Source organism: Arvicola amphibius, chromosome 17 (assembly GCF_903992535.2).
Source record: "Arvicola amphibius chromosome 17, mArvAmp1.2, whole genome shotgun sequence".
NCBI classification, from domain to species: Eukaryota; Metazoa; Chordata; class Mammalia; order Rodentia; family Cricetidae; genus Arvicola; species Arvicola amphibius.
The window spans coordinates 5,114,497-5,130,325 of NC_052063.2; the positions used below are offsets into that span (position 1 = coordinate 5,114,497).

The window sequence follows — 15,829 nt, forward strand, 5'->3', positions numbered from 1 at the left end:
TGGATCTACGACTGTGTACTCTGTTATACCATGAGGGGCTGGTCTACAGACTGTGTACTCTGTGGTACCACGAGGGGCTGGTCTTCATGGATCTACAGACTGTGTACTCTGTTGTACCGTAAGTCACGTAACGAGTCAAAACTGGCAAATTTTCGAAACCTCTGGATAAGTCAGCTGATTTTCCCAGCCGTGCAACCTAGATCAAACAGCTTTACTCAGCTGGTCCGAGGGCCTCAAACCCTGCCCGCTCACCGACTCCATGCTGGTTCCTGTCCTAACCTTGTTGAACTCAGCCTTGCTTTCCCTCCCTCCAACTCACCTTTTGCTGGCGTAGTTCCCGCCTCTTTCTCTTTATTTGGTTCTGTGTGGAAAGTACAAGCACATTTTTACAAGTAAGTGTCTTACAGCACTTTATTGGGCGATGAGCAGAGGGCGAGGAAGGAAATAGATGATGTTAATGAGGCTACAAACTCATTATGCTGCATATTAATTAGGAATTTGGGAAATATAGTTTAGAGTCGCTTTAACCTTTAATCAAAGCAGTTAATAAATGTGATCGTTTTAAAAGTATATCTAAAAACATGCAATACACATTTTGTTAAAATACAGTTAACACAGGGCTGGGTATGGTGGCACATTCTTTTTGTTTGTTTTTTGAGACAGGGTTTCTCTGTAGCTTTGGAGCCTGTCCTGGAACTCACTCTGAAGACCAGGCTGGCCTCGAAGTTACAGAGATCTGTCTGTCTCTGCCTCCCAAGTGCTGGGATTAAAGGCATGCGCCAAAACCGATTGGCTATGGCACACTCTTAATCCCAGGCAGAGGGTCTGAGAATTCACGGACAGCCTGCTCTATATATCAAGCTTCAGGGCCACTAGGACTACACAGAGAAACCCTTTCTCAATAAAACAAACTCTCCCACCCCCAAAAAAAAGATAAGAAGAAAGAAAGAGAGAAAGAAAAAAAATCCACCAAACTCTGCCATGTTGTATTACATACTGTAGTAGAACTGAGCATTCTGTGTTTTAAAAATAATTTAAATATATTTTTAAATATATTTAAAATAAATATACCTTATTTTAGAGTTCACCCAGGGAACTTTGACCCATGTAAAGGATTTCAATAGCTTAGCTTTTGTCGGTTACAAGGAGGTGTAAAGTAATTGTGCGATGTACGTAGTTTGAAAATTTGTTCTGTGAGCACAGAAATCTTCTAAGTTGGCTTGGGTAACAATAAATGTGTTATGAGGACAGTGGGATCAAATTTTATCAGTCAATGTCATCTACTTTGTATTTCTTCCTGTTCCGAATCATATTAGAGAGGAGGAGAGACATTATGTGTATGGTAATCACGGTCGGGGCTGGAGGGGTGGCTCAACTGTCAAGAGAACGTGCTGTTCAAACACAAAGACCTAAGATTGGATCCCAGCACCCACGTCAGGTGGCTGAAATTACCTGTAACTCTATGCCTCTTCTGGTCTCTGCCTACACATGTGCCTAGACCTGTGTGCTTGTACTTTCACACAGATACCTGCACAAATATACCCTAAAACAGTCGAGTAACTTTCATCCATGGCTGGCACACACTGTAATTCCATGGAAGCAAAACAATCATGAGTTCAAGACCAGCCCGAGGTACGTGAGACCCTGAGTCAGACAAACAAGAAAAAAAAATAAATATTGTTTCAAGCATGAGTTCTGCCTTCTGTCTTTCTTTCTTTCTTTCTTTCTATCTGTCTGTCTGTCTGTCTGTTTCTTTCTATAACTAGAGAGTCAGATCTCAGCTGGCTAAGGACTATTTCAGCCAAGTCTGAGAGGAGCCCCGGGAGCTCAACTCGTCTAATAAATAGAAGATATGGCAGACTAGGGAAAGCATAGTTTATAGTGGCCTAGCCCAGCATCTGACCTGCAGCCAGAAGGGAAAGGCCTATCTAGGTTCTCAGTGTGCTCAGCGAAGGCCAAAATAAGTCTCAAGAAAACATAGCAAGGAGGAAGACGATCCTAACAAGAACGTCACACGTCTCCAGTGGCTTCAAGATAGACATCTACAAAAATACTAGACCCAAGTTTACCCATATGACCTCATAGGACTTCGAGCCTGTTTCGTTCATTTGGAAATTCCGCAGTAATTCCTTACTGTTTCGGGTTTTCAGTGAGGCTGGTAATCCTAGCTAGACAAAGAGGCTTGTTTGTGTGAACAGCTCGAGTCCCGGATCTGCCCTCTTAAACACCATCCCCAGGACAGAAAAGCTGCAGAATTCTCTCATAGATTGCCAGCGAAACAAAAAGAAGGGAGGAGCACTAGAAATGGAAGCCTTATGCAGTTTTACATGAACTTGGCAGGGCCAGTCCGCGGTACCCTCCCACCCCTTGGCTCCGCACCACATTGCCAGCTCAGGTAACCGGCACACGGCTGCGGACAGCCCCGGGAGCCCTTCTTACAGCCTTGGGAGCCTGCGGTACAGTAGCTAAGTTCATCTCATTTTCTGCCGGATGTTTTTATTTTCAATTTGACTGTACACCAGTAACACGGGAAACCGTTTTCTATTTAGAACTCCAGGCCCCGTTGGGTACAGTGCGGGTTTTATCTTTCCAGTGTTTGGAAGGGAGCCCGGGATCCTTCTCCAGGGTTAGGGAGACACCTGGGGTTGAGCATGTGGTAGACCCAAGTGACTCCCCAGCTGCCTCTTGAAGGAGGAAGGGTGACAAGAAGGAGGTTTGGGTTTTTTTGTTTGTTTTGATTTTGGCCTGGGTTGAGGGCTTTGGGGACAATTGGCATGATTTTGGTTTCTTTGTCTTGGCAGGAGCAGACACACCAATGATTCCTGAGGCCCACACTAAGTTTTGAGCCATCATTTGGGCTTGTTTAGATCCTCTCAGCTCCCTTCTCTTTCCTAAGCCATAGGTCTCTTCTATGTAAGTCAGACTCCGTGTGTCTCTGGCTGTATATAGACCTACCAAGAATTTTGCTGCAGTTTTAGTGATTTTTCCCCCCAATCTGGGAGGCCAGAAAATACTAACAATTCAATACATTACATCTGATGCTGTGCCTCAGTGGTCCCAAATCTTTCAAACTTCCCAAAGAGTTTGTGAAGGGGCCGGATGGCAACATGGAAAAAGTTGAGAATCTAATGGCGTCAGGATGAGATGGGATCCTTTTCCCACAGTCACAAGAAAGATGCAAACACACTCTTCTCCTAGACCCGGGAAAGCTTCATAAATACTCTGCCTCCACCGAGACAAAACACGGCCCTGGCGGCAACTTGCACAGAATGGAAGGACTTGGAAATGATCCCACCATACATAGGAAGCGCTGTTCGAATTACGTTAATACACTGTATTATTTTTGTTATCAGCTTAGCACTGATGGAGGAGTGTTTATGTGTTACTTTCATTATTAATAAAGAAAACTGCCTTGGCCCTTTAAGAGAAAATTAGGTAGGTGGAGTAGACAGAACAGAATTGTGGGAACAAGGAAGTAGAGTTGGGGAGACGCTTCAGGCAGTCGCGTGGTGAGTCTCCATGCTGCTCCTCTCCGAGATGGACGCAGGTTAAGATCTCTCCTGGTAAGCCACACCTCGTGGTGCTACCCAGATTATTAAATATGGGTTAAAGGAAGATGTGAGAATTAACCAATAAGAGGCTGAAACTATGGGCCAGGCAGTGTTTTAAAAGAATACAGTTTCCGTGTAATTATTTCGGGTGTAAAGTTAGCCGGCAGCCGGGTGGCAGGACGCAGCCCCGCCGCTTCACACTACATAGCACACCCACCGTCATCCAGTGTCTCAGTCGGAAACAGGTTAGAGCTCACGGCACCCACGGAGGCCAAATCATGCTGGGATGGACTTCAGTGTTTGCTGCTCAAATGCGTGAGGGGATGGTTTTACTTACCTTCTGGGGGAGGGGCTGGAGTCGACACTTCATTTTCTGGAAATGGAAAAGATAATGGAAGTGTTAGTCTCACATCTCAGAGGTAAGGGCTTGTCCACTCTGTATTTCCCGTGCTTGCTGACCGAGGATCAGCGGTAGTGACAACAGGCCTGTGGCACACTGCTTCACGGGTGTGACGTGCAAGTTGAGGGCATACGTGACCTGATAGAGGTAGTGCACTCTGATGCCGGAGAAAGCACAGGAGAGATGGGGTTCCAGGCTATGTGCACCACTTCGGCGTTCATTCAAGGCTGGGAGGGGCGGTACGCCCCTGCAATCCCACCATTTTCCAGGCAGGGGCAGGAAAATAAGAGTTCGGTGTCATCTTAGCTTATTATATGGAGTTCTAGGATAACCGGGGATATACAAAATCCTGTCCCAAAACGTAAAAACAAACAGAACCTCATCCACACCAAGTGCAGACCTGGCATTTAATTAATACTACTAAGTTTGTTTCCCTCACTCTGGAAAAGTGGCCAGGGCATTGATTTGATATCAGAGGGCTGTGTGAGGGTAAAATGAGACCCAGCAGGTGACGAGTAGCCTGTGGAGCGTGAAAGGAAGTCCCTTTAAGAGATCCCCTTGCTACCAAAGGAAGAGCACCAAGGTGACTCCAGGATGGTCCTTCCTTGTGAAGACACTTCCCGAAAGGTGACGACAAGGCCCTCTGGTTCTGTAGCTTCTTCATTTCATTACAAAGCAAAGCCCAGGTCTCTGGGAAACAGAACTAACCCCTCCTCGTGACGGTTCCTTTGCCTGTACATGCCCAGATTTCCACCTGCACTTACCTAGGAGTTCCAAAGCTCAGGGTTGGAGACCTTACACACGGCTTTCTTACACACGGTTTTGCATACGCAGTAGTGCGGAGCAGTGTGGCTGTGCAGTCTGCTGGGACTGTCTATTAGAGGGCACACTATTTCCAAGTAGCTACAGGCACACCCCAGGGTGTAAGAGCGTAAGAATGCTCCTGTGGGATTCCCACGGGCACGAGAACTGAGTGCTGTTGGTTCTGTGTGGCTGAAGCGGGTGCTTAAATTCTAGAACAGGAAGAAGCTGCTGCTGGAGACAACTGCCTTTAAAAGCATGTCCCGCTTGATCATTGAATAAAACCCAAAGATGAGATGGTCATATTTTAGGCAGATAATGAGACCCTAGGAGCGTTGTGTTTCACCATGTCTAGGGTGCCTCCCAGCGGCTGGGCTGTGGGAATGCACAGGACTTTAGCATATGCAAATTGAATATGTTTAGAAAAAAAAACAATGAATGAATTATACTGTGGCAGAAATCAGAAAATGAGCAATGCAAGACTGTGGGCTGCCACAATGTCTTCTTTTTTATTTATTTATTTATTTATTTATTTATTTATTTATTTATTTATTTAGGTTTTTCGAGACAGGGTTTCTCTGTGGCTTTGGAGCCTGTCCTGGAACTAGCTCTTGTAGACCAGGCTGGCCTCGAACTCACAGAGATCCGCCTGTCTCTGCCTCCCGAGTGCTGGGATTAAAGGCGTGCGCCACCACTGCCCGGCTCACAATGTCTTTTTTAAACATCATATTTTGTACCTGATATAAACTTCAATTTGTTAACTTACTTGTCTGAAAAATTTTTCAAATATTCTGGAGACCAGTAAGTATTTTACAGTTGTTAATGAGGGAGAAGATGATAGATAGATAGACAGACAGACAGACAGATAGATAGATGATAGATAGATAGACAGATGATAGATAGATAGATAGATAGATGATAGATAGACAGACAGACAGACAGACAGATGATAGATAGACAGATGATAGACAGATGATAGACAGATGATAGATAGATAGATAGATAGATAGATAGATAGATAGATAGATAGATAGATGATAGATAGATGATAGATAGACAGACAGACAGATGATAGATAGATAGATGATAGACAGATGATAGATAGATAGATAGATAGATAGATAGATAGATAGATAGATAGATAGATAGATAGATAGATAGATAGATGCATGGATGGATGGAGGTATGAATGGATGGATAGACAGACAGAACAATGGATGGATAGATGGATAGATAAATAGCAAAGGAGAAGAGGTATATAGCATTACATGCTAGCAGAAGTTAACATGGCGGGATGTGAGGTCATTCACAGGCACAATGAAGACTTATGTCCCTTTAGATGCCATTGACAGGATGCTTGCACATCTCCCCACACCATGGAAAGGATCACTAACACTGCTGTCGTCCACAGGGAGATGAACGCCTCAGCCTTTTCATCTCCAGAGATCCGAGTGTGGGGATGGAAACATACTATTGGCTCTGGGAGAAGCACCCAGAGGAGTATCAGAGGTCGGAGCCATGCCTGCACCATGCCCAAGGAAGCTCTTCCTGACTCTACAGCTCGTGCTCCCTCCCCACGGATGCAGAAGCTGTTTCTTGTACTCCCGCGTCCCACCCCACTATTCTACCCGAGGGTCTCCTTCCCATGGGCTTAGGGCTGGCCCTTAGGGCTGCTCTCTCCAGGTTGGCACTCACGTTGGCCACTGTTACACTTTCTTGTTCTTCCCTGTACTGTGCAACTGTAGCTGTCCTATTCTGAGCTCTAGTCTCTGTCCAGCCTCTGGCCTTCCTGTCTCTGGAGGTCACTGTCTTGTTCTTTTCCCCAGTGAGCCTTCTGCCGCTCCTGAGGACAGAACCAGGTGGAATCTGACTTGCTCTACCCTACTTGACTGTTTTCCTTGCATAGGCTTTGCCCATCTTTCTGGCTCCTTTGCCAGCCCTTTGGGCTGTGACATCTTGTTCTTCCCTACCCCCCTGGCATTCTGCGACCACATCACTGTGTCCTAGTTATCAACTATGATTTAGTTATTAGTTATTTTCTACCAGTCCTGGTGTTCTTGTATCCACCGTCCCCAATTAAATATGGACAGGGATGCTGTTTACCTCCCTGGCGTCTCCACATATTGCTGAAAACACATTAAATATATAGGAAACTAAGCAGCGAAAGAATGAAGAAAGGCTTTGTGGGTGGCTGTGTAGAAGCTTTCAAGCTGAATCAGGCTGATAGTATGCTCCCAGCTTTGTGGCTGAGAACAGATCTTTCCATGTAGCTCTGGCTAGCTTCAGACTTTCTGTGTATCCCAGGCCAGTCCTGAACACATTGCAATCTTTCTGCCTCAGCCTTCGCAGTGCTGGGACCCCAAGCATGCACTACCACACACAGCACAAGGTGCATTTCCTAAGGACAGCTAGAGTTCTTTCGGACCCCAAGTGGGCCCTCGGGTGAATTCTAACCAGATTAATTAGAATCGTCTTGGATGCTGGAGCTGTAAACACGCCCTGAATATAAATTGTCCATCTCCATTGTGTCTGAAGGATCCATGCCCAATGCCGCAGGCCAACACACACACACACACACACAGAGATACACACACAGACACACACACAGACACACACACACACACACACACACAAAATGAGAATTTAAGAACTTTAATTCAACCGCCTCTAATCTAGAGGCCACTGTCTGAGCAGCCAGCTGTAGCCAATTGTCCAAACCGTGGAGACGTTTCAGGACACAAGTGCTAAGACATTTGCAAGAAGTAGAAATGAAAGTTGTTTGCCTGCTTGAGAAGGAAACACGCCCTCTAAAGAACACAGAAAGCCCGTCGCTTTGCAGTCAACAAGTAAACAACTTGCTGACTCCTGTTTCATTTAGGACTAACTTATGTCGACACTTTTAACGCTAGTAAGTCCCTATCTACCATTACTCCCTTTCGACCTGGGAACCGAAACCCTGTCAGGCCCCACAGTTCATGAAGAGAAGCTGGGCTCTGTACTCTCTCCCCTCTAGGATCTAGAAGGAAGCAAGGTTTCATCCATACCTCCTTTCCCATCAGGCTAATTAAGAGTCCATGCTCTGTAGCAGGCCCGCTCTTCCTTTCTCGGGTGCTCTGAAGGAGGCAGAAATAAGCTGACGGACTTTTCCTATATTGTTACTTCACCTTCCTCTCACCATATCGGTCACTGTCAAGGTCATGTAACTTCTTAGGAACGTGCCTTGGTTTCCTCAGGAGGAAATGGAACTGACAGCAGAGCCTCCACCTCAGGAAGGATGGCAGGAAGAGGTAGCAGACTCACTGTCTACATGTCAGCACTTCCTGTCTTAATTACCATTGTTTGTTCTTGGCCGCACCTGAACAAGAAACAGACGTCTGCATATGCCACCTGCTGAGGAGTTATCTAATTTTCTGGACTGTGGGCTGCCTGCTGTTTGGAATTGGGGTAGGGAGTGAGGAGCAGCACGGACGTGCTCGCCCGCTGCACCCTAACTGTAAAATGGAAACGACTGTTGAATTGAGTACAATCCGTGGTTAGCGTTGTGGTCCTCAAGTCTGATAAATGGACCAATCATCAACCAGCCACCGATTGTGCTGAAACAGGAAGGGGAAGCAGAAGAAAAACCTCCCTGTCATTTCTGGAGCCATGTGTAACTTGGAGGTAATAGGTGACCAGGAATGGTGATAGCCAAGCTGGCTTGATTTGGAAAGTGAATCATTCCCACAGGGACCATGTGTAACTTGGAGGTAATAGGTGACCAGGAATGGTGATAGCCAAACTGACTTGATTTGGAAAGTGAATCATTCCCAAAGTTCCAGCGCCCCTGTGGGGTGTCCTTTAACATTACCTATAATGATGCCTCTCTCTCTCTCCCTCTCCCTCTCCCTCTCCCTCTCCCTCTCTCTCCCTCTCCCCCCTCCCTCTCCCTCTTTCATGTCTTTGTCTCAGACAGACCCTGTCATGCTCAATCTTGCCATTAAAATCATTTGCACACACCCCAAAGTCACTGACTACTTCTATGGCAATCATTCATTAATAACAACAACAATAATAATAATAATAATAATAATAGGCTTAAGAGAGTGTCTGAGGGAGGAGAGTCTACCCTTAAGGAACTACTAGGTAAATGATTTATCTGTTAGTACTGCATTTTTTGCTCCTCGTCTTTCTGTTCTACAACGCCGAGGACTCACTGCTTCCATGGACTCTGGAGCTTTAGAAACTGCCGTGTGCACAGGATCCAACCAAACCACGGACTCTGACTGGAAGTCAGTGCCAAGTTCAGAGTTCTGCATTTCTAACAGGCTTGTAGGCACTGCTGCTCTTGCAGGCCCACAGCCCACAGTTTTGAGCACCAGGGCTCAGCTCAGACCCTAAAGGTCACCCGTTTCTTTCCCATTTCAAAGATGGTCGCAAATGCTAAAACATTTACAGTAGCCGGGGACCTTTCTTCCCTCTTTGGTCACAAGCTTCTTGAGGACAAGGCCCGTTGTCTCTTCCTTTCCAAGTTCCACACAGCAGGTGCTCCGTAAATATAGCTGACTGGCAGGCAGTTCCTACCCGCACAAAAGCTCCTTCTCCTCCCTGCCAAGAAATCAAGAACTGTCCCCTGGTGCTCTGTGGGCAGCTTTCTTCGGCTGCATTACCCACAGGGAACACTATGTCTTCCGTCGCTGGCCCTCCTGCTGGCCAAGGCTCCGAGGCGTCCGCCCAAGCCCATCTTTTAGATTTCATCTTACTGTCAACACACGTCTTGCGTTTCTTAACAAGGGCAGGAGAGCAAGCGCGGCTGGGGAACAACACATTCCTTCCCTTTCTAAGGAATCTGCCCCCTTTAAAATCCAGACTGGAAAGGCCACTAGAACCAAGGAATCTGCCCCATCAATGTCTAGGCAAATACCCCTCTGTCTGCCCCGGTAGGTATGTTGATATCTGGTTCCCTGTGTAGTAATGGCCAAGTGGCTAGTCCTTTGGTAAACTCTAAATCTTAAACAAGCAAACAGATACTAACTAATGATGCCACTAAACGTCTGCGTACTTAAAAGCCAAAAGATGAAGTCTGAACTTTGTGGACAGCTGGATAAAGGTGAATTTTTGTCCCCTCTCTCTGTATACATCCATTACCAGAAAAACGTGCTCACAAGGTTGTGTGGAAAAGCAGGGTTATGTACTTGGCTAAAGAAAGAGAAGGAGGAGGAGAAAGGAGTGAGGAGGAAGGGGATGAGGAAGAGGAGGAGAAAATGAAGAAGAAGAAAGGATAAGAAATAGCTGGGGGGAAGCCCAAATATTTTAGTGAACAACATGAAAATGAGCAGGATCTGCAGCAGCAACGAAACTAACTTCTGGCTTCCTAGACCAGGGCGACTGGCCTTTGATCTTTTCTGATTCCTAACAGCCCTCCCTTCCTCTGCAGTGCTGAAATGCTTTCAAAAGCTTGATCTATTTCTGGTGGATTTTTCCTACGGTCACCTACTGTAAAAAGCACAGGTATGCCACCAATGGCATGCCTGCACAGCTTGTGCCCGGGCATTCTAACTGACGGGCACCCGTGGCCGCGATGAGACAGCCTGGTACGTGGCCCTCAGCTGCTAAAGAAATACCGGGAACAGAGACTCCATAAATGGTACGACTTTCTCCAGTGGAAACCCTTTCTGCTTTCGGTGCCAAGGGTTCTGTGGTCAGTAACTTGGGAGGTGGGGGATCTTAACTCTTGGTGGTATCAAGTACTCTGACCATATGTGTCTGTCCACTAATGTGATATAACTCAGCCAAGTTTCTCTTTGTCATAGGCTCTCTGCGGGCAGCAAAGCTGTCATACTAGCTTCACGTCATAAAACTATTATTACACCATTGTATTTTATATTCTCATATACTTAAACACTATATTATCGTTAGACGTATTCTGTGGTGCCTCAGCTAGAATTTCACTTCATTTTTTATATATTATGGAGGGCATAATTAATTACACCACATGAGTGCAGAGAAGGCAGAAAGAACACATAAGAAGTTGCTCTCCTTGATTGCTGTAACTACATGTCTTTTCTGGCTTCTATTCTGTACCCCAATGGGGACACTTTTGAAAAACGCATCTTCCAAAGCCATCCTTTGGTAATATGACTTTGAGGACAAATGGCATGGCTTATTTGTTTATTTTTGCAATGGAGCCTCACTGTGTAGACCAAGCTAGCCTTGACCTCCTTCCGTATCTGCCTCATGAATGCTGGGATTACAAGAGGAGCCCACCATGTTCAGACTTAATTATCATTTGTACTATTTAAACACACATTGTATGTGTGCATGCACGTGTGCATATCTGTGTGTGCACAGGTACCACAGTGTGCATGTGGAGGTCAGAGGCCACCGCACAGGCCTCAGGTTCCCAGGCTTGGTAGCAAGTTCCTTTACCTGCTGAGCAACCCTGCTGGCCTGTATTCCTTATTCTTGAGCTAACATTCTGTGTTCAAAATGGGAAAAAATGCATCTATTTTGTAAATTGTAAACATCCAAGATGTTGAGTTTACCTAGCCCACTATAATAAGGTCACTTGTGGTAACATAGCAAATCCTCTTTCTTTTCCCATTAAAAAGACACCAGGCATTTGTTGACAGTGGACTCTGGCACTGTGTCCTTGCTCCAGTTGGAACCTCATTCCCCTGGACAGCGGCCTCAATATAAAAGATGGTTTGCATGGAGACATTTGTCTTACCATCTAGGGAAATATTGACTACGTTAATTACGGTCGCCAAAAAATGAACAAGCATTGATTTATGGAAATAGTTCTCAAAGTATGGGCTGGGATTCCCGAGCCCCCAAGCCTCTTCTAGAGAGTCTAGAATATCTGTTTTTTTCCTGTAATTTTAAGACACAGTTTGCATCTTTTTCGTTCACATTCTCTCACAAGTAGTGAAGTTTTCCAAAGGACACACAACATGTGATGACATCAGCATTCTGACAGCTTATAACACGTGTGTTTATGTATATACATGTTTGAAACATCTTTTGATTTTTTTCATTTGTTCAAAAATAACAATCAAAAACTGGCCAGTGCCTTCAATAACTAAGAAGGGTGTGCCTGCTACCCTAGTCACTTCTGAGGTTGTGGGTAGGGGATTGCCTGAGCCTTGGCAACATAGCAAGATACAAGCAAAAAATATATATTTGAATATATATGCAAAATATGCATCTGAGAATAAAAGTATTTTAGGGTGAGGTCTTTTTAATGTGAATAAATTCATGTTATAGACTTCATTTGGAGTATTGACAAAACTGTGAAGCTGGCCTCACAGGGGACCTGGTTCCACATGGTGGCTTACAACTGTCTGTAACTCCAGTTCTCGGGAATCTGACAGCCCTCTTACACTGCTTGCCTGTGGGGCTCAGATACACATGCAGAAAAAAATACCCAGACACATAAAATAAAAAATAAACATTTTCAAAAAAGAAGTCAAACACGATGGCACACTCTTTTAAGCCTAGTACTCAAGAGGCAGAAGCAGGTCAATCTCTGTGAGTTCAAGGCCAGCCTGGTCTACATAGCAAGTTCCAAGGGTGTCAATGCTATGTAGGGAGACCCTGTCTCAAAGGAACAAAACTATAAATCGAATTTGGGAATCGTAGCTTGCTTTTCTGTGGGCACTGTGACAGATACAAAAGGATAATATGGCCCAATATGGCTGCCTCTAAAAGTCATCTGCCTGGCCATTCTCTTAGCCAGATAACAGCTGCTGATCTGCAGAGGACCCAGGCCACTGGGGAGGAAACACACTGCATCAAGTTCCCTGAGCATCCTTCGCTGAGCCCCTGAACCGTACACAGCTAGAGTGAGCACAAAAGAGACCAAAGCGGGTGCTCACCTTCGGGTGCCTACCCTGTGTTTGCACGGCTTGAGAGTAAACGCTTTCTTAAAGGCTGGCCATTCCCAAGGTGGCACTAAACCCTCAGCAGCGAGATCCATTGCCCTGTATGCAGGAGGGGGGTTTCGTCCAGTGACAGACAGGATGATCAACGGCAACCTTCTAGACAAGAACGATGGGAAAAGCTTCTAATAACTCGGTATTGATTCCATAAAGTCAGTCATTTGGATTCTTGGGACATGTTCTACAGTGTCTGTAACACAAGGCAAAGTTAAGTTACATCCACTGTGCTCTATGTATTCATTATGTTTTCTGAGATGGAATCTTGTGTAGCCCAGGCTGACCCTACACCCACTGCGCAGCCAAGGTTGGCCCTGCCTCTACCTCAGACTTACAGCACCACATCAAGATCCCACTGCTTCACTTGTAAAATGCAGAGATTTGTTTTGAAGCACAGATGTGTTACATTTTAGAAATGTTTCCCGCCAGTATTGATCAGAGTGGTAAAGATTAGCAGGTTCTAGAACAAAGCGAACCCCTTAGCACTGCAGACAAAGCCACTCTTTAAAACAACGTACGTAGCTCATGCAACCCAGATTTGTCTGCTGTGGCCACACGTTGCTGAGGACTGCACTCCAAGAGTCCATAGATGAAGTGCCTGGATCCTGAATATCTCAGTGACTTATACTTCAGCTTGATGGGAGTTCCCTAAATCCACAGGGTTTTTTTTTTAACCCCTCAGTTAGCTTGTGTTTTTGTCTGAATTATATACGTTTCAATGCATGATGCCATTCCACAGCGAAAGAGAATGAAGATACAGGCATTTTTTATATACAACAACTGCAAGATAGCAGCAAGTACAAGATGTTTCACCCAGGACAATGCTTCTTTATCTCCTGTTTCCAAAGACAAAGAAATGAGGGTCAGAATGACCCAGATAGGGGCAGCCATTAGCTAAAGCTGGACTCAACTTGAAGAAATTGAAAGAGTTGAGCGCACATCAAAAGATTATTTCACAAGTGATTTGTATTGCTAATACTTTTCTCTTTAGGTTCCCTTTCTGCGCCCTTCCCTTTGGGCCTGCATTATTGACTCCCTCTGTAGTCAGATGTTATGGGATAAACCCCTTCAAGACCTTTTCCCAAGTGCCTGCTGGGGCTCACTCTGGGTGACTTTAAGAATAGAGGGAAAAGAGTCCTGATGCCAGATTGGGGGGGGGGGGGTCATAAGATTCCAGGGCAACAAACACAATGGCTCTCGATTTGCTAACCATCACATACACGTGCAGTCAAGACTATCTCTGTATGTAATTACCTGAGAAAAATTCAGAGTCAGGAAGGCAGCTCCGTGTAGAGAAACCCAGTGTCCCTCAAACCCAAGTCACAACTGTTGGTAACAGATACAGTTATAGGCACACAAATCAAGGTGGCGCTTTCACCCAAATGGGAAAGGCCATACCACCATCACCAACCACCACCTCCACTGGCGCACACACACACACACACACACACACACACACACACACACACAATGGAGCAAAAAAGAAACAGCTCAGTGTCCTTTTCTTTCTGACACACACACACCATACATTTCAGTGGGAACACAACAGAGACCCTGGGGTGTAGGCCTTCTTTTTTTTAAAAAAAAAAAAAAAGCCGGGCGGTGGTGGTGCACGCCTTTAATCCCAGCACTCGGGAGGCAGAGGCAGGCGGATCTCTGAGTTCGAGGCCAGCCTGGTCTACAAGAGCTAGATCCAGGATAGGCTCTAGAAACTACAGGGAAACCCTGTCTCGAAAAGCCAAAAAGAAAAAAAAAAAGAAAAAAAAAATCTGAACTGAGCTACAACTAAGATGCTTCACCTCACCAGGGCACACTCCTGGTGACAGCAATGCAGCAATGATCATCCTAGTGATCCCTGCTCTCAGGTGAAAGTGCATCATCTCATGCTTGTCTTCCCGGTCAACCCAAGACAGGAGGGCTGCCAAGGTCAGGGCCGTCCGGGCTCTACGGGGGGGAGGGGGGGGGGAACCAGGCTAGCTAAAGTTACCTAGCAAGACGCGGTTTCAAAAACAAAAATAAACAAAAGCAAAACACACCTAAAACAAAACCAAAAGACAGCCTTTATCTGATCACGTGTTATAAATCTGGTCACGTGTTATAAATATTGACAAAGGCTGGGGGAAGCTGTGGCTCGTAGCCTACGCTGTCGGAACTACAAAGCGTTGATCACATGCTTGGTGTTTAATGTCTTAGCCAGTTCTGGGCTCACTGCTTGCTGTCCTGCTATGTGGTGGGTCTTGCTCCAAACACTTTACCTGATTTATTTCCATTTTTGCAAAGACCCTGTGAGCCCTCTATTATTTTAATCACATTTTAGACAGGAGATAACCGAGGCGTAGAAAGTATATGGAACTCAGTACATGGGTCAGCAGAAATTTAAGCTCTCAAGAATGTCCCGTGGGTATCATGCAGTAATGTTTAGTAAGAATATTATTTACGATGTATTTTAAAAGACTTAATTTATACAGGACAATCTTAAAGACATCCAGCTACAAACATAATAAACTAAAGTGTTCAGTACTATAAATAAGTGAACTTTGGATAAAAATAGAACATCAACTTCTGTGTGAGTTTTATAAAAGGCAACAATATAAGTAAAAAAATTCCTAGGGAGTTTTAATTAAGAAGAGGTTTGTTGCTATCTGGAGACAACTCGGATGATTTTGGAAAAAAAGAAAAAAGAACAGTGTTTAGCCTAAATAGATAAACACAAGTCAAAAAAAAATTGATAAAATTAACCGTAAGACCTAGCACCTGACTTGCAATATAACTTTGGATATTACATTTGCGTGCCAAACTGGCCTACAAAAAGATTTTTGGGAGCGTAAAAGGGCAAAAATCTCATCGAAGTGGATTTAAACTTAAAAGGCACAGTGTAAGTCAGATTACTGTCAGCTTCTTGTGAGCGCATCTGAAGAGAGAGAAATGAGCTTGGCATGAGTGAGCCCCCTCTGCTCTCTGCCAAGTCAGCCAGGCCACACCTGCCCCAGTGAGGTGGGTCTATAAAGACTGATTTTGAAAGCACACAGAGAAACTCTAAGAGTGCTGCCCTGGGAATGAGAACACCCTGTCTATGTGTAGCTGTGCAAACGCAGTCTCTGTAAGTTAAAGCTGACCCTGTCCACCCAGAACAGACCTGGGCGGGATAAGACAGTATCATCACT

General features: G+C 45.2%; 1 protein-coding gene across 1 annotated transcript in view; it reads right to left on the minus strand.

Annotated features, from left to right (window-relative positions):
- Positions 1-10,282, minus strand: part of Mybpc1 (myosin binding protein C1) — a 66,277-nt gene extending 55,995 nt beyond the window's left edge. Inside the window, exons 1-5 of the mRNA XM_042054262.1 lie at positions 10,122-10,282; positions 6,311-6,595; positions 4,011-4,198; positions 3,889-3,924; positions 320-361 (exon numbers count right to left, since the gene is read on the minus strand). Of these exons, the coding sequence (XP_041910196.1) occupies positions 320-361; positions 3,889-3,924; positions 4,011-4,198; positions 6,311-6,595; positions 10,122-10,282 (712 nt within the window). The remainder of the gene's footprint in view (positions 1-319; positions 362-3,888; positions 3,925-4,010; positions 4,199-6,310; positions 6,596-10,121) is intronic.
- Positions 10,283-15,829: the final 5,547 nt, after the last annotated feature.